The sequence below is a fragment of the Lithobates pipiens genome, unplaced genomic scaffold, assembly GCF_037356315.1.
Source record: "Lithobates pipiens isolate NorthernLeopardFrog02 unplaced genomic scaffold, aLitPip1_a1.2 Scaffold_3, whole genome shotgun sequence".
Classification (NCBI taxonomy): domain Eukaryota; kingdom Metazoa; phylum Chordata; class Amphibia; order Anura; family Ranidae; genus Lithobates; species Lithobates pipiens.
In genome coordinates, this window is record NW_027507790.1 from 8,145,032 (window position 1) to 8,161,355 (window position 16,324).

Sequence of the window (16,324 nt, forward strand, 5' to 3'; positions counted from 1 at the left end):
TCACCTTTTGATAGATTTAACCATGGTCACTAAACCATTAGTAAGTTGGTACATGATACAATACGCATAATTTACACTTTCTAATTTTAAAGTCATCGAGCTAAGTTTACCCCTTTCACTTAGGGTTGTATATACAGTATGTTATATAAAGGGATTCACTTTTATATGAGATTTTTCTGGTGTTTCACCACAATTACATGTGACCTTTAGGTATAGCGCCAAAATCTACTCCCCCCTTATTCCATTTGCGTTACCCCCCCATTTTTGGGCGGAGGTATTAAGTAGAGGCAGCTCATACCCATTCTCCTTTTTCCTGGTTTAGTCCATAGCGCAATCTAATTTTTTCCTTTTGAATAATAAAAAACTGCCTGCCTGCTTGCAGTCTGCTTTGGAATGTACACTGAGCTGTGCATGCGCAGCTCAGTTTACATTCCGCCACAGCGCCTGTGTGCCAGGATGACTGCACTCCTGCGCAGGAGTGACATCATACTGCCCCAGCCAATGAAGAGGGCTGCAGCTCAGCACCCAATAAAAGATGACAGTGCAAGTGAGGGACATTGGACCATTGAGACGGAGAAGTAAGTATTGCAGAGTTTAGCTCTACTTTGAGTTTTGGCAGCACAATCACATGTAGCTGCAGCATCGTTACATCTGACATATGAAAACTGTGTTTATTAGCTTAGGAATGACAAGTCTACATGTTTGTTTCGGGTCCCAGAAAATAGATACCATCTCATAAATGCTGGTTCAGCCCACAAAATGGATATCTCCTCTGTGTATGTGGTATAGTTACACTTTAGAAAGCTACATTATATCTGAATAATTGTATGAGAAGCTACAGCTGTACACTCTGTGCCCCTGATCAACAGTAGAATATTTTTTTTTATTTCAGCAAGACTTAATTTTCTGCAATCAGGAAACCCAGACTTAGATTAGCTAAAATCACACACTGTAGCTGCAACCATGGACTCCTGTTTTACTATCTGCATTTTAACACATTATTAGAACAATGTACATTCTACGAAAAGGCTAACAAGCAGTACTGCACCCAGTGCAATTCCGTTTTTGAGATTTTAAAATGAATCATCCCTGCATTCCCATAATGACTTAGAAAAATACTGCAAGAGAGCAGCATTACATTTAGTAGTACATTGCACTCAGACACCCATATACAGACAGACACAAATAAATGAGAGACTGTCTGAATTGTGCATGATCTACATATTAAAGCCAGTAATGTGCACTGTAATAAATCCAGCCTAGAAGGGACAACTCAGGGAAGAGACAATATTTCATGTATTGTTTGTAATGCCTCTGCTCCTAATTTAATGTGTCATGTTAAGTTATTCCCTCTGCCTTTCGTGTTCATCTGTGCCTTTCAGAACAGTTCCCCTGCAAGATGGTGAATTACATAAGTATCTGAGCATGTACCATCACAACGCTACACTTTGCTTAAAGCTTAATCAGTCTGTGGATATATCAACGTTTGTGCCTTTTGCCAAAGAACCTTCACTTCTACTGAACAGATAGGTTGAATACTCATTTAACCCTGAGAATGGCTTTTTCAAATAGTGACATAGGAAAGGTGGCTGCAGTGACTGCAGATGAAACTGAGTGAGCTCTATAAAGGGATGGGGTATGGCCCCCCGTCACACACATGCTTTTACAAGGAAAAAGCCCCCATTTTCCACAGCTAGCTTTTCTAAGCTCCACATGTCTTACTCTATAAACCTATCCAAGTCTCTGTCAATTAAGACACTCACAGCATTGTGAATCTCTGCAATCACATATGGAGTACTCATTGAGGTATAGCGTAATGTGAAAAATGAATACCCAGAATTCGTTATCTTGAAACTATAACTTGAGAAAATGAATTTGATCAATGGTTATTGAAATACAATATGCTTGGTATGTCTTTGATGCTATTTGCACTGCTTTACTGCAATAGCGCTTCTTTGGTGCAAGACAGTCAAAGGGTCATGGACGGGGAGACATCACAACACAAAGGGGGTTAATTATAACTAAAACAAAATCAATAATAGACAGGAACAATTTTTGGAGATAAGTAATCAGGTTGGACGTGTAACATTAATTATGCCTCTAATGCTTTGTTATTAATATGTAAACATACCTCCAACAACAATGTTCATTTTACGTCCAATTTGTATTAGTCCACCTAGAAGCTCTGAAGGTAATGAGTTTTCAGTTGCAAATACTCCTGACAATTAAGAAGGAAGCATTACACCATGCTATTGCTAATCCAGGGTTCATCTTGGCTTTCAGCTGAATGCTACAAGTTGCAGAATTACATTTTAATTTTTAATATGATTTTTAATACTCACAAGTTGCGGCAATAAAACAGATACAATCAAAAGTTAAACAAGAAATTACTTTTTATCGCCCTTTAATTTAAAAGGAATCTGTCACCTCAACACTAACTGGGCTTCAGTGATCCTCTCTGGCGCTCTGGGCTTTGCGCTTGTTTCAGGCAGTGCAATCTTTTTTAGTTTCTAAAAAATTGGCTTAGCTGTTTTTTGGACTTGCGTCCAAAATCAGAAGTTTCACCTTCTGAATAATGACTTTTATCACAACTACTTACACCTATAATAGTCACTTAGGAGGGGATTTACTAAAAATGGTGCACACAGAGTCTGGTGCCGCTGTTCATAGTAACCAATCAGCTTCTAACTTCTGAGCTTGTTCAGTTAAGCTTTGTCAATAAAACCTGGAAGCTGATTGGTTCCTATACACAGCTGCACCAGATTCTGTGTGCACCAGTTTTAGTAGATCTCCCCTTTAGGGTCTATTCACACCAGCCACTGCCTTACAATGCAGTGGTGCGACACGACTGGATAACTGCAGTGTTGATATGCCAATCACGGTGCATCACAGTGTTCACTTTTTTTTCTTTTTAATAAACAAATGTTGTTGAAATATCACATAATGAAATTTCTTTAAAGCGTAAGTTCACCTTAGGGCCATTTCACACGGGCTGTCCGATGAGGTCCACCTGTCAGTTTTTCAGGCGGACCGGATTGGACACTCCATTCACCCATTCAGTGTATGTAAGCAATGACATGTCCGCTGACATCCGCCGTTATTCGATTCAATCCTGTCTGATAAATCTAGATGGATGCTGGTCCTATTTTCCATCTGTCTGGTGGATCGGATAGGGTCAAATGAAAATGGACACGCGGTCCGTTTTCACCCAGTTTCCCCATAGAGTAGTGGGACTGTGCCCGTTTCCGCTCTGCACAGTGAGTAGAGACAGACCTGTCATCCGCCTGCTCAGCTGGGATCAGCGAAGCGATCCCCCACTGAGCAAGGGAAGTCCGCCAAGTGGAGCGCCCATGTGAAGGGGCCTAAAGGGCCAGTTCACAACATAGAAAATGTCTGGATGCGTTCCTGTTACTTTTCTGCATGTGCGTTTTTTCCACCTCTTTTTTCTTCACCTTAAATAAGGACATTTGTGTTCCAGTTCATTTTTGGTGCGTTTAAGTGCATTTCGGTGCATTTTTGATGCATTATACCACGTTCCACTGCAGTTCAGTGCAGAAGAAATGCAGCATGTTCTACTTTTTTTCTGGAACTGGAATGCATTGGAACTGACTGCACTGGTGTGATCGATGCCATTGAAACCATATAACCAATTATCCATGAGTTTTTGATGCAGAAAAAAAACGCACTGGACTGCATGTGAACTGGCCCTTACAAAAAATCTGTAAGCAGACGTTACACTGGACCCCCTCCCCTCAGTCCTGCTGTACTTAAGTCCTGCTCTGTCAGACTGGAACACCGCTTCACCAGTCTGGGGAAATCCTCTGGCTTTCTCTCCTCGCAGTGCTGATAGGACAGGCTAGATGGATTCTGATTGGTCAGTGCCACAGGGATTTCAAAACCCTGCATTGGTGAATCAGCGTTACGGTCCCTGACAGAGCAGGATCGCGGGACTAAAGTACAGTGAGACTGGGAGAGATGGGGAGGGGGTCCAGTGTAAGGTCACCTTACAGGTTTTCTGTAAAGGTAAACTTACACTTTAAGTTCTATTGGCTGCTGCTCTGTGCAAGGCAGTGGATTGCTTCGCACTGTGCTGTAAAAAAAAGCAGCATGCTATACTTTTTTTCAATGCACAACACCAGCACACCGCTACAACATACAGGTGTGAGTCAGGCAGATAGGAGACAAAGTATTTTGCCTTGCTTGCAGTGGGACTGTGTTAGAATAGCCAACCAATGTAGTCCCACTGTACCTGGTGTGAATAGGCCCTTCTTATTGGCCCTTAAAGTGGTTGTAAACCCTTACAACACACTTTGACCTACAGGTAAGCCTAGATTAAGGCTTACCTGTAGGTCCAAGAAATATCTCCTAAACCTATATGGTTTAGGAGATATTTGCCTGAAGACAGGTGCACTGAGCGCGGCATCGTCAACGACGAAGATGCCGCGCCTGTCGGCTCCCGTGAGCATGTGCGGGAGTGACGTCATTGCGGCTTCGTCGAATGACAGAGGCGGAGCAGCGAGACCCACCAAGAAGATGGATGCTCCGGACTACAGGGGACAGCGGTGACCTTGCTGGCTCCTGTGTCAGGTAAGTGACACATAATGGACTACTATGCGATGCATAGTAGTCCATTATGCTTTACCTTTGCAGGGAATGAATGAGGAAGTAAACCCATCAGGGTTTACTTCCTCTTTAGGATCAGTCTACCCTCTAACCTTAATACTAACCCTAAACTTTAAACTCAATTTAAATGATAAATCCAGCCAATAACCTCAAGTTAAAGAGGAGGGCCGGTTTTGAATTTTTTTTTTTAAAAGTCAGCAGCTGCAAACACTGTAGCTGACGACTTTTAATAAGCACACTTACCTGTCCAGGGCGCCCGCAATGTCGGCCGCCCGAGGCTGACTCGTCCCTCGGTCTCAGGTCCCGGTGCCGCCATTTTGGGTAAGGGAAACAGGCAGTGGAGCCTTGCGGCTTCACTGCCCGTTTCCTACTGCGCATGCGTGACTCGCGCATCTCTTTGTGAATGGGACGCGCTGTGTTCTGGGACACACAGTTCCCAGAACACAGCGCGACCCATTACCCAGATGACGCCGCACAGAGGAGAGAAGAAAGAAGATCTCCACGGAGGAGGAAGAGGCAGATTAGGATGATGTGCCTAGCAACAGGCATTTCTGGTAAGTAAAAAAAAAAAAATTTTTTTCATTTTTATTTTTAATGTATTTTCTTTTTTCAGGGTTGGCCCTCCACTTTAAGACAGTATTAAACCCAAAAGCAAACATTTTTTATTTTACAGTTTATCAATTCTTAGATGTGATGCCTGCATTTGTTTTATTTTTTTAGGCTTTCTTTCCTTCATTTTCACCTGGAGATCTAGCCAATAGGTCTGTTGTTTTTCAGCAGAACAAGCTGTCCTACAGGTGTAGCAGTTATAGAGTTGAGATAAATAATTTAACACCGAAACGGGTGCTTACAATAGTCAGCTTTTATTTTTTTGATGTAAAACCTTTATTCCAAAAGGAAAAAGAAACAGCTGCTTAAAAAGTATTAGCGAGAGTTTGGCTCCAGTTTTTTAGTGTACCTAAATCTGCTAGTACATCTAACATCACCCCCCCCCCCCCCATAATGAAAATGGTGTTGCCTGCTGTGCCCCCTGTGCTCCTTCATCCAGACTGGTGGCACTCTAATTCAGGTGGTGTTTCCAGAAGACCTAGTGAAAACTGTGGGGAAAAAAAAATATATAAAAAGAAAACAAATGTAACCACCACATCTAATCAGTGCAGAGACAAGGTCATCCAGCGCCCAGGGCAAAGGTTCAAAACTGCGCCCCCCTCACCCGCTCATGATGTGCGAACTTAGGGGATCCTAATTTGTCAAAATCACTGTTGCTGTTTCTACTCCTGTCAGTCTTGCAACAGAAGGAAGGCGCCCCCAGTAAACCATTGTGCCCAGGGCAGCCGCTCCTGCTGCCCACCCCTTGTCCCGGCCCTGCATTTAATGTTTGGTAAATTGCAACATATTACATTTTTGGTTTGGGGTTTAGTACTGCTTTTATCCCTAAGATTAAATGTAAATATCAGCTGTAATTCTTACTATTATGACAATAAATACTGTGAAGGCAATACCAGCAATGACAATATTATTGTGTTGAAATTATTATGCAGCAAAAGCTTAGGCACCCATATAAAATTGTTGGCATCTAAAAACCCATGCTGAAATCCATATGCAAAAATGAAACCAATGAAATCCATAGGAACCATGGCAATTACATCTGACGAGGTACTTCATTGCTGTAAAGTCTAGCATCCACTGGAGACAGAAGAACGGTTGCTCATTTTAGAGTTCTGTCACTAAGTTAAAGAGCAATCCCAGGGAACAAGTGAAATCAACATACCAATGCTGTTATAGGTATTCCACTACAGCCAGATTACAGAGCTCCTCACATATGGGGTGGGTGGGCCTGCATCCTACAGCAATGTCACCTCTCTCTGCTTCATTTATCAAAGCATCAGTACTAGGACGAAGAATTGGTTCCACCAATCAGATTTACACTTTCAATGTAGATTTTTATCTGATTGGTGGCAGTGACGAAGTAAATCCATGTCTGAGTTTTAAATCTTAGCAACATCACACTTTCAATGTATAAGGGACAATAGGGAGCCTACAAAGATCACCAGATTAAAGACAGAAGGGACTGGGCTGGACTAGTACACTACAGCTATGTCTGGTTGGGAAACAGAAAACCTGAACGTGTGTAGGCTATGCCTCCTATCAATTTCAAGGTTTTTCAAGGTAATATTTTTATTAGTATTAGTTTAAGTTGGAGGGAATCTGAAAAAAATAAAATAAACCCAGCATAATGCTGTAAGAGCAGGCAATTCAAAGATCACTGCATGTGTTGTTGCTTATCAGGCTGTCACTGGTCTCACCTTTATGATTGCTTTGATTTTAGTGATCAATTTGTGATTGGATCAGAGCGATTGAATTGGTGAACAACTGAATAGGCATAGCTTCCCTTCCTATCAATTTAGATTGGATTTGATCAAAGTCAATCAGCTGAGGTGGAAATTTATTGATCGTGTTGCATCAAAGACCAGCACTGAGATCCTTTGTTCATGAGTTTGATTGTATTTTAATTGATCAAATTGTGAGATTAGAAGGTAAAAACAGAAATGTGATTGTAGACTTATGATCGTATCTCCCTACTATCGATCATGGGCTTCCTCATGTGTGGCATGTTGTTTGAATAGGTTTTTGATAATAAATGTATTATTCCTATTAGGTAAGATTGATCAGAAAAGCAATTGATCATTTATTGAAGTTTGTATGGCCACCAATACAATAGGGAAAGCATCTGCCTGTTCTCAAAAAGTCCTGATATATGAGCCTCTATGGGCCTGATATACGAGCCTCTATGGGCCTGATATATGAGCCTCTATGGGCCTGATATACGAGCCTCTATGGACCTGATATATAAGCCTCTATGGGCCTGATATATGAGCCTCTATGGGCCTGATATATGAGCCTCTATGGGCCTAATATATGAGCCTCTATGGGCCTGATATATGCACCTCTATGGGCTTGATATATGAGCCTCTATGGGCCTGATATATGCGCCTCTATGGGCCTGATATACAAACCTCTATGGGCCTGATATATGAGACTCTATGGGTCTGATATAAATGCCTCTATGGGCCTGATATATGAGACTCTATGGGCCTGATATATGAGACTCTATGGGCCTGATATATGAGACTCTATGGGCCTGATATATGAGACTCTATGGGCCTGATATATGAGACTCTATGGGCCTGATATATGAGACTCTATGGGCCTGATATATGAGACTCTATGGGCCTGATATATGAGACTCTATGGGCCTGATATATGAGACTCTATGGGCCTGATATATGCGCTTCTATGGGCCTGATATATGAGACTCTATGGGCCTAATATATGAGCCTCTAAGGGATTGATATATGCGCCCCTATGGGCCTGATATATGTGCCTCTATGGGCCTGATATATGAACCTCTATGGGCCTGATATATGAGCCTCTATGGGCCTGATAAATGAGACTCTATGGGTCTGATTTAAATGCCTCTATGGGCCTGATATATGAGACTCTATGGGCCTGATATATGAGACTCTATGGGCCTGATATATGCGCTTCTATGGGCCTGATATATGAGACTCTATGGGCCTGATATAGGCGCTTCTATGGGCCTGATATATGAGCCACTATGGGCCTGATATAGGCGCTTCTATGGGAATGATATATGTGCCTCTATGGGCCTGATATATGAGCTTCTTTCAGACACATTCAGACTATCAGGGCAGGATGGAACTTGGTGACTAAGAGATTCTGAGGACGTGCAGAAGCAACAACCACGTGGCCAGTTATTTAAAGCATATCTATGGTCAAAAATGTAAAATCATATATTATTTTTGTACAGCATATTTCAGTTATTTCTAGCCTAATCCTTTTACTCTTAATGGTCTTGAAGTTTGTAATCTTACTTTGTGAAGATCCCCACACATTTACTTCCATGGATTTTGTGACACCTGTTCACCATACACTGTGGGTAGGCATTGCTGTGTCACACATTTTAGAGAGCCTGCCTTCTAAACTACAGAGGTGCTGAGGGGAGGAGTTTCAGAAGGCAGAGTCAGTACAGGAGTCACTGCTTGCAGGCAATTAGGTACCATGGGATATATAGTCCTTAGAAATGAAATATCAAACAGCAGAGGATAAGCTGCAAAGCATGCATGGTATCCAGGAAATTGTGGAAAGAGATGGCAGCCAAAACGTAGCTCTTACAACATAAAAGGACCCTTTTCAAGTACATTTATATTGTATCATCAAATAGCACTATTGTTTGTATTGGGAAGTGCAGTACTGGCATAAACTAGATCTTGCCTAGGTAACCAGACTTTACAGGCTCAGTATAGGGGACCAAACATAGTTATAATAAAATATATCTTTATTCACAAACGTTAAAATATAATTATAAAAGCATAGGCTTAAAAGTCTTCAGATAATCCACATAACAATGTTACAAAAATACTCTACTTGTGGTGCCGAAAGTCTAGAAGATGTATGATTGGAAGCAGTGATTCTCAACCTCAGTCCTCAAGTACCCCCAACAGGCAGTGGGGTAGATTTACTAAAACAGGTGCACTCAGAATCTGGTGCAGCTGTACATGGTAGTCAATCAGCTTCTAATTCCAGCTTGTTCAATTAATCTTTGTCAATAAAACCTGGAAGCTGATTGGTTTCTATGCAGAGTTGCACTTGATTTTGCACTATCCAACTATAGTAAACAAATCCCCCTGTTTACATGTTTTTCTCTATCTTGCACAAGTGCTTTAAATCAGAGTCAATGGCTTGGTATTTTGAACAGCTATTTTATCTAAGAGAAATTCCCAAAACATGGCCTGTTGGGGGTACTTGAGGACTGAGGTTGAGAACCACAGGTTTAAAGCAATATAGCACTTGTGAGAGCTGTATGCTTCCTGTAAACCAGGTCTACCAGGTCGAATTGTTTGTATTTTTATTACAACACTGATATTATAAAAAAAAAGTTTACAATGTGAACATAGATCTCCTTTAATTGCTCCTGAGAAGGATAGGTCTTTCCAGGCAAAAACTTTCAAAAATGTGTGTGATAACGATCATCTCTGATTAACACACTCTAAAGCCTCATACACACGATCACATTTTCCTAATGAACGTTTGTCCGTTTTTTGTTGCATGATAGTCTCATGTCAAAAGTGAAGAGGTTACTCACCATACGAAAATTCTCGTAAGACTGAATACAACTTCAGAAGTGACGTAATGTGTTGAATAGTTTTGTATGTATTCTTTCACATGCGTAGTCCTGCTCTTACGATTTTTTTTTCTAACAGAAACCGTACTAATTAAACGAAAATCAGACGTTGAGTTCACGTACGAGAAAAGTTTTATAGGCTGCATATTCAGCTTTTGTCGGACGAAAAACCAGAATCGGCTGTCGAAAGCACCGTACTAACAATCTGAAAATTGCCAGATCGTTCATAGCATGAAATTTTACTTCCAATTTTTGTATTGTGTACGGGCCTTAAGGTTGTATAGTGAATTGGAAGGGGTATTAATTATTCAGTCATAGTAAGAGGTGCTGATAGCTCATATATTCCAAATGTATACTTTTTTTTTTTTTAAGGGCTTTACTTATAGACCACATTAGCAATAAGATAAGAAAAATAAAAAAATATATATTTCTAAAAACTCATTTGGGTGATGTCTGACAGTTATGTGATATATGGACAGTCCCAGTTCATATAGTTTAAAATCCAAGGGTGACATAGAAAAAGCTAATCTTGTCAAATAAATAAACAAACATTTTTTAAATGATGTCCTAAGTTTGCCCTGCATGGATGGATCATTGGGCCACTGAATCGGGATGACATTGAGCCCTTTACCGCTGCCCTTGTACCATCACCATAATTAAAGATTTCTATTCCCAATGCTCCCATTATTTTTTTGTATTTTCTTATCTTTCTGATGTCCAAAACCTAAGAACTGTTGTGATGACCTGAAAAAAAAAAAAATCTAGTGAGACCTGCAAAGAGCTGTTAGTGGGTAAAGTTTCCTTGAAATAGGATCCGTTTATATAGTAATCTTCCAGGCATGCAGTAAAACAAAGAGAAGTGTTGTGTAGTAAAGTAGTTGTCCAAAGTGCAGTGTTGGGTGCTGTGCCTGTGGTCACTTCCCTGCTCCCTACCATCCCTCCTCTCATCACATTGGATGACACCTGCTTTACACCAATTACGATCTACTCAATACTCAGAGTCTATGAATGAAAGACAGGAACTGCCTCCTTCTATGTCAGCCACAATGCAGCCTTCATCAGCATCACACACCGACACCATCGCCTTCAAGGGCTCATGAAAGAGCGCTATTGACATGATGGGGTCACCTGGTGAACTGGGGGGGGGGGGGCAATCTGAGCGATCGTATGGATGGACAGACACACTGACATGGAGACACCTCCATTAGCAGAATGCCAGGCTGGCTGTGGGGTGCTCTCTTCACCCCTAGGATAACAAACCCCAGGCACCTGTTGAAGCCCCCTCCCCCCCAGCCCAATGCAGACCCCAATAAACCATACAGATGTGCACCCCCCCCCCCCCCCCCCAAAGTCAGGATCACTTACCCTCGATCTCGTCTTCGGGGAGCTGAGTGGGGGAGTGCTCTCTCAGTAATTCGGGGATGGTGTACACCCCCCGGTACATCAACGCCGCCGTTACCGGGTGAAAAGGCATCGTTGCGGGCGAGGGGACACCCGGGGGCAGATAACACTCGAAGGGGCAGCATACGGAGGGACTGTCACCGAGAGACTGTCACCAATAGAGGCTCTTCCGCTCCGCTCTCTGCTAATGGGCGAGTGGTACAGGTGAGCTGCATGCGGACAGCCTGCCGTCCTCACATCCACACACTCTTGTTGCACATACAGTGAGAGAGAGAGAGAGAGAGAGGGAGAGAGAGGGAGAGGGGGAATGTCACAGAGAGAGAGAGAGAGAGAGGGAGAATGTCAGTCAGACGGGGGAATGTCACAGCCAGAGACAGAGGGATATCAGAGAGGGAAGAAAAGAGGGAATGGCACACCACAGAGAGGGAAGAAAAGAGGGAATGGCACACCACAGAGAGGGAAGAAAAGAGGGAATGGCACACCAGAGAGAGGGAAGAAAAGAGGGAATGTCACACCAGAGAGAGGGAAGGAGAGAGAGAGGGAATGTGACTGGAGAGACAGAGGGATATCATAGAGAGAAGGAAGAAAAGAGGGAATGCCACACCAGAGAGAGGGAAGGAGAGAGAGAGGGAGAGGGGATGTGACTGGAGAGACAGAGGGATATCATAGAGAGAAGGAATAAAATAGGGAATGCCACACCAGAGAGAGGGAATGTCACACCAGAGAGAAGGAAGAAAAGAGGGAATGTTACACCAGAGACAGGGAAGAAAAGAGGGAATGTCACACCAGAGAGAGGGAAGAAAAGAGGGAATGTCACACCAGAGACAGGGGAGAAAAGAGGGAATGTCACACCAGAGACAGGGAAGAAAAGAGGGAATGTCACACCAGAGACAGGGGAGAAAAGAGGGAATGTCACACAAGAGAGAGGGAAGAAAAGAGGGAATGTCACACCAGAGAGAGGGGAGAAAAGAGGGAATGTCACACCAGAGAGAGGGAAGAAAAGAGGGAATGTCACACCAGAGAGAGGGGAGAAAAGAGGGAATGTCACACCAGAGAGAGGGAATGAGAGAGAGAGGGAATGTGACTGGAGAGACAGAGGGATATCATAGAGAGAAGGAAGAAAAGAGGAAATGTCACACGAGAGAGGGAGGAAAAGAGGGAATGTCACACCAGAGAGAAGGAAGAAAAGAGGGAATGTCACACCAGAGAGAGAGAAGAAAAGAGAGAATGGCACACCAGACAGAGGGAAGAAAAGAGAGAATGTCACACCAGAGAGAGGGAAAAAAGAGGGAATGTCACACCAGAGAGAGGGAAGTTGAGAGAGAGGGAATGTGACTGGAGAGACAGAGGGATATCATAGAGAGAGGGAAGAAAAGAGGGAATGTCACACCAGAGAGAAGGAAGAACAGAGGGAATGTCACACCAGAGATGAAGGGATAGCACAAGGAGAGAAAGATAGAGAGAGAGAGAAAGAGAGGAGGAGTGTCACAGCCAGCAATAGAGAGAGGGAAGAAGAGAGCAAGAGAGAAAGGGAATGTGACTGGAGAGACAGAAGGATATCATAGAGAGAGAGAGGGTCACAGCCAGAGGCAGAGGGATATCAGTGAAAGGAAGGAGAGAGAGAGAAAGAAAGAAAAGGGGAATGTCACTGGAGAGACAGAGGAATATCACATAGAGAGAGAGAAAGAGGAAAGGACGAGAGGGAGAGAAAATCCCATAAGCAGAGACAGAGGAATATCAGAGGGAGATGGGGGGAAGAAAAGCTAGAGAGAGAAGGAGAGAGGGAATGTCTCAGGAGAGACAAAGGGATATCAGAGGGAGAGGGTGGGAGAGAAAGACACAGGAAGAGGAATATTAGAGAGGGAATGTCATGGGAGAGACAGGAAAATTGGAGAGAGAGAGATTGTTACAGAGGAGAGAGAGGAAAATCAGAGAGAGAGAGGGGGGATTTAAAAAAAGAGACATGAATATCAGAAAGATAGGGTGGGGGGGGGGGGGGGGTCACAAGATAGACTGGGACATCAGAGAGATAGAGACAGACAGACAGACAGACAGAGAGTGTGTGTCACAAGAAAGCAAAATCAGAGAGAAGGAATGTCACAGGAGAGACAGAGAAAATCAGAGAGAGAATGTCACAGGAGAGACAGAGGAAAATCAGAGAGAGAATGTCACAGGAGAGACAGAGGAAAATCAGAGAATGTCACAGAAGAGACAGAGGAAAATCAGAGAGAGAATGTCACAGGAGAGACAGAGGAATATCAGAGAGTGAGAGGGAATGTAACAGGCAGAGACAGCATGCAGCAAGACTCAGGTAGAGAATAAGGGGGAAGGCTATGCACTACACTGATCACTGATGATGGAGAAAAGGGGGAGAGAGAAAGGCAGAACGGAGAATGTTAGCTACTGGAAGAGACAGAAAGACTGTGACAGAGAAGAGATGGTGATGAGGAGAAGAAGGCTGGGGATAGCAGATACAAGGAACAGGAGGAGAAAGGGAAGAAACAAGAAAGAGTGAAAGATAGATAGGAAAGAAGGGAGGGGATGGGGGGTAATGGAGGGAGAAGGAAAAAGAAAATTGGAAGAAAGACGAGAGGGAGCTTAGGAAATTATAAGGATACAAAACTGCACATATAAGAACAGCAGATTAAATGGGGGATATGTTCTTACAAACCTACTGTACCTGCAGCCTTTTCTTATAACCCAACTACACATCAGTGTGCCAAGCCTTCTCTCCATATTACAATTTCCCATGCCTGGGACTTGCTGCTAATTCTTCCCACATCAGGAGAGAATCTGCATATAAATGAAGAAAGATTGGGATATTTACTACAAGCCTGGGTTTTTACTACAGGCCACTATCTGGCAATTTCTATTAACAAACAGGTACCCCAAGTAGACAGACGCATGGAGCTGAAATCATCAATCAGTCTTAGCAGCTGCTCGGTCAAAATTAAATGATAAATCATAGTAACAGGTAATAATACACATTAGGAGGTGCCAGTCACAGGAATATTATTTCTGCTGCATAGCAGTTTGACAAGAACAGTTTTGCTTCAAGACATCAGTTTATTTTTCCCAAAAAATTGCTTTGCATGTGTCTGAAAGAATGCAATTATTGAGAATAGATTGATAGCATTTCTTTCACAATCAGAAAGAATAAAATATATATGCACATCACGATTTTATGCCTAAATATACACACATACAGTAGTTATATATGCCGGGCTGGGAAGACCTCCTCTACACCTTTCTTTCCATTTTTGATCTTGCTGTGGTTGTATAATATTGGCACATACAGTGCCTTGCAAAAATATTCACCCCCTTGGCTTTTTACCTATTTTGTTACATTACAGCCTTTAGTTCAATTTTTTTTAAATCTGAATTACATGTGATAGATCAGAATACAATAGTCTAAGTTGGTGAAGTAAAATTTGAAAAATATATAAATAAAACTATTCTTCAGAAATAAAAAACTGATAATTGGCATGTGTGTATGTATTCACCCCCTTTGTTATGAAGCCCATAAACAGCTCTGGCGCAACCAGTTACCTTCAGAAGTCACATAATTAGTGAAATGATGTCCACCTGTGTGCAATCTAAGTGTCATATGATCTGTCCCAGAGGCTGCAACACCTAAGCAAGAGGCACCACTAACCAAACACTGCCACGAAGACCAAGAAACTCTCCAAACAAGTAAGGAACAATGTTGTTGAGACAAGTCAGGGTTAGGTTATAAAAAAAATATCCAAATCTTTGATGATCCCTAGGAGCACCATCAAATCTATCATAACCAAATGGAAAGAACTTGGCACAACAGCAAACCTGACAAGAGACGGCCGCACACCAAAACTCACAGATTGGGCAAGGAGGACATTATTCAGAGAGGCAGCACAGAGACCTAAGGTAACCCTGGAAGAGCTGTAGAGTTCCACAGCAGAGACTGGAGTATCTGTACATAGGATGACAATAAGCCGTACACTCCATACGGTTGGGCTTAATGGCACAGTGGCCAGAAGAAAGCCATCACTTTCAGCAAAAAACAAAATGGCTGTATTGAGTTTGCTTAAAGGCACGTGGGAGACTCCCAAAATCTATGGAGGCAGGTGCTCTGGTCTCATGAGACAAAAATTAAACTTTTTGGCCATTAAAGAAAATGCTATGTCTGGCGCAAACCCAACACATCACCCAAAGAACACCATGGTGGTGGCAGCATCATGCTGTGGGGATGTTTTTCAGCAGTCGGGTCTGGGAAACTGGTCAGGGTTGAGGGAAAGATGGATGGTGCTCAATACAGGGATATTCTTGAGCAAAACCTGTACCAATCTGTGTGTGATTTGAGGCTAGGACGGAGGTTCACCTTCCAGCAGGACAATGACCCCAAACACACTGCTAAACCAACACTTTAGTGGTTTAAGGGGAAACATGTAAATTTGTTGGAATGGCCTAGTCAAAGCTCAGACCTCAATCTAATAGAAAATCTGTGGTCAGACTTAAAGAATGCTGTTCACAAGCGCAGACCATCCAACTTGAAGGAGCTGGAGCAGTTTTGCAAGGAGGAATGTGCAAAAATCACAGTGGTAAGATGTGGCAAGCTCAAAGAGACTTATCCAAAGAGACTTGGAGCTGTGATAGCTGCAAAAGGTGGCTCTACAAAGTATTAACTTTAGGGGGTGAATAGTTATGCACATTGACTTTTTCTGTTATTTTGTTGTTTGCTTCACAATAAAAAATAAAATAAAGATCTTCAGTATGTTCTGTAAATTAAATAATGCAAATCCTCAAACAATCCATGTTAATTCCAGGTGGTGAGGCAACAAAACACGAAAAACACTAAAAAAGAACACACTGCCCAAAGGGGATTGGAGAGTGCTGCTCACCCAGGGGTTTTTAGGCAGCAAAACAATAAATGTATGACAATATAGTATAAAAGATTTCCAATATTTATTAGCATAAAAAAATATAGCACATGGGTAAAAACATGAGCTCCACTGAACAGTTGAAAAACTCAAAACAATAGCACAAAAACTGTATAGAAAATACAACAACAACAATGGATGTGCAAAAACAGACACGACTATTGCTAACACTGTACAA

The 16,324-nt window shown here is 42.4% G+C and overlaps 1 protein-coding gene across 1 annotated transcript in view; it reads right to left on the minus strand.

Annotated features, from left to right (window-relative positions):
• Positions 1-13,160, minus strand: part of CABP7 (calcium binding protein 7) — a 207,581-nt gene extending 194,421 nt beyond the window's left edge. Inside the window, exon 1 of the mRNA XM_077461221.1 lies at positions 11,195-13,160. Coding sequence (XP_077317347.1) covers positions 11,195-11,303 — 109 coding nt within the window. The 5' untranslated portion in view covers positions 11,304-13,160. The remainder of the gene's footprint in view (positions 1-11,194) is intronic.
• Between the last annotated feature and the right edge of the window lie 3,164 nt (positions 13,161-16,324).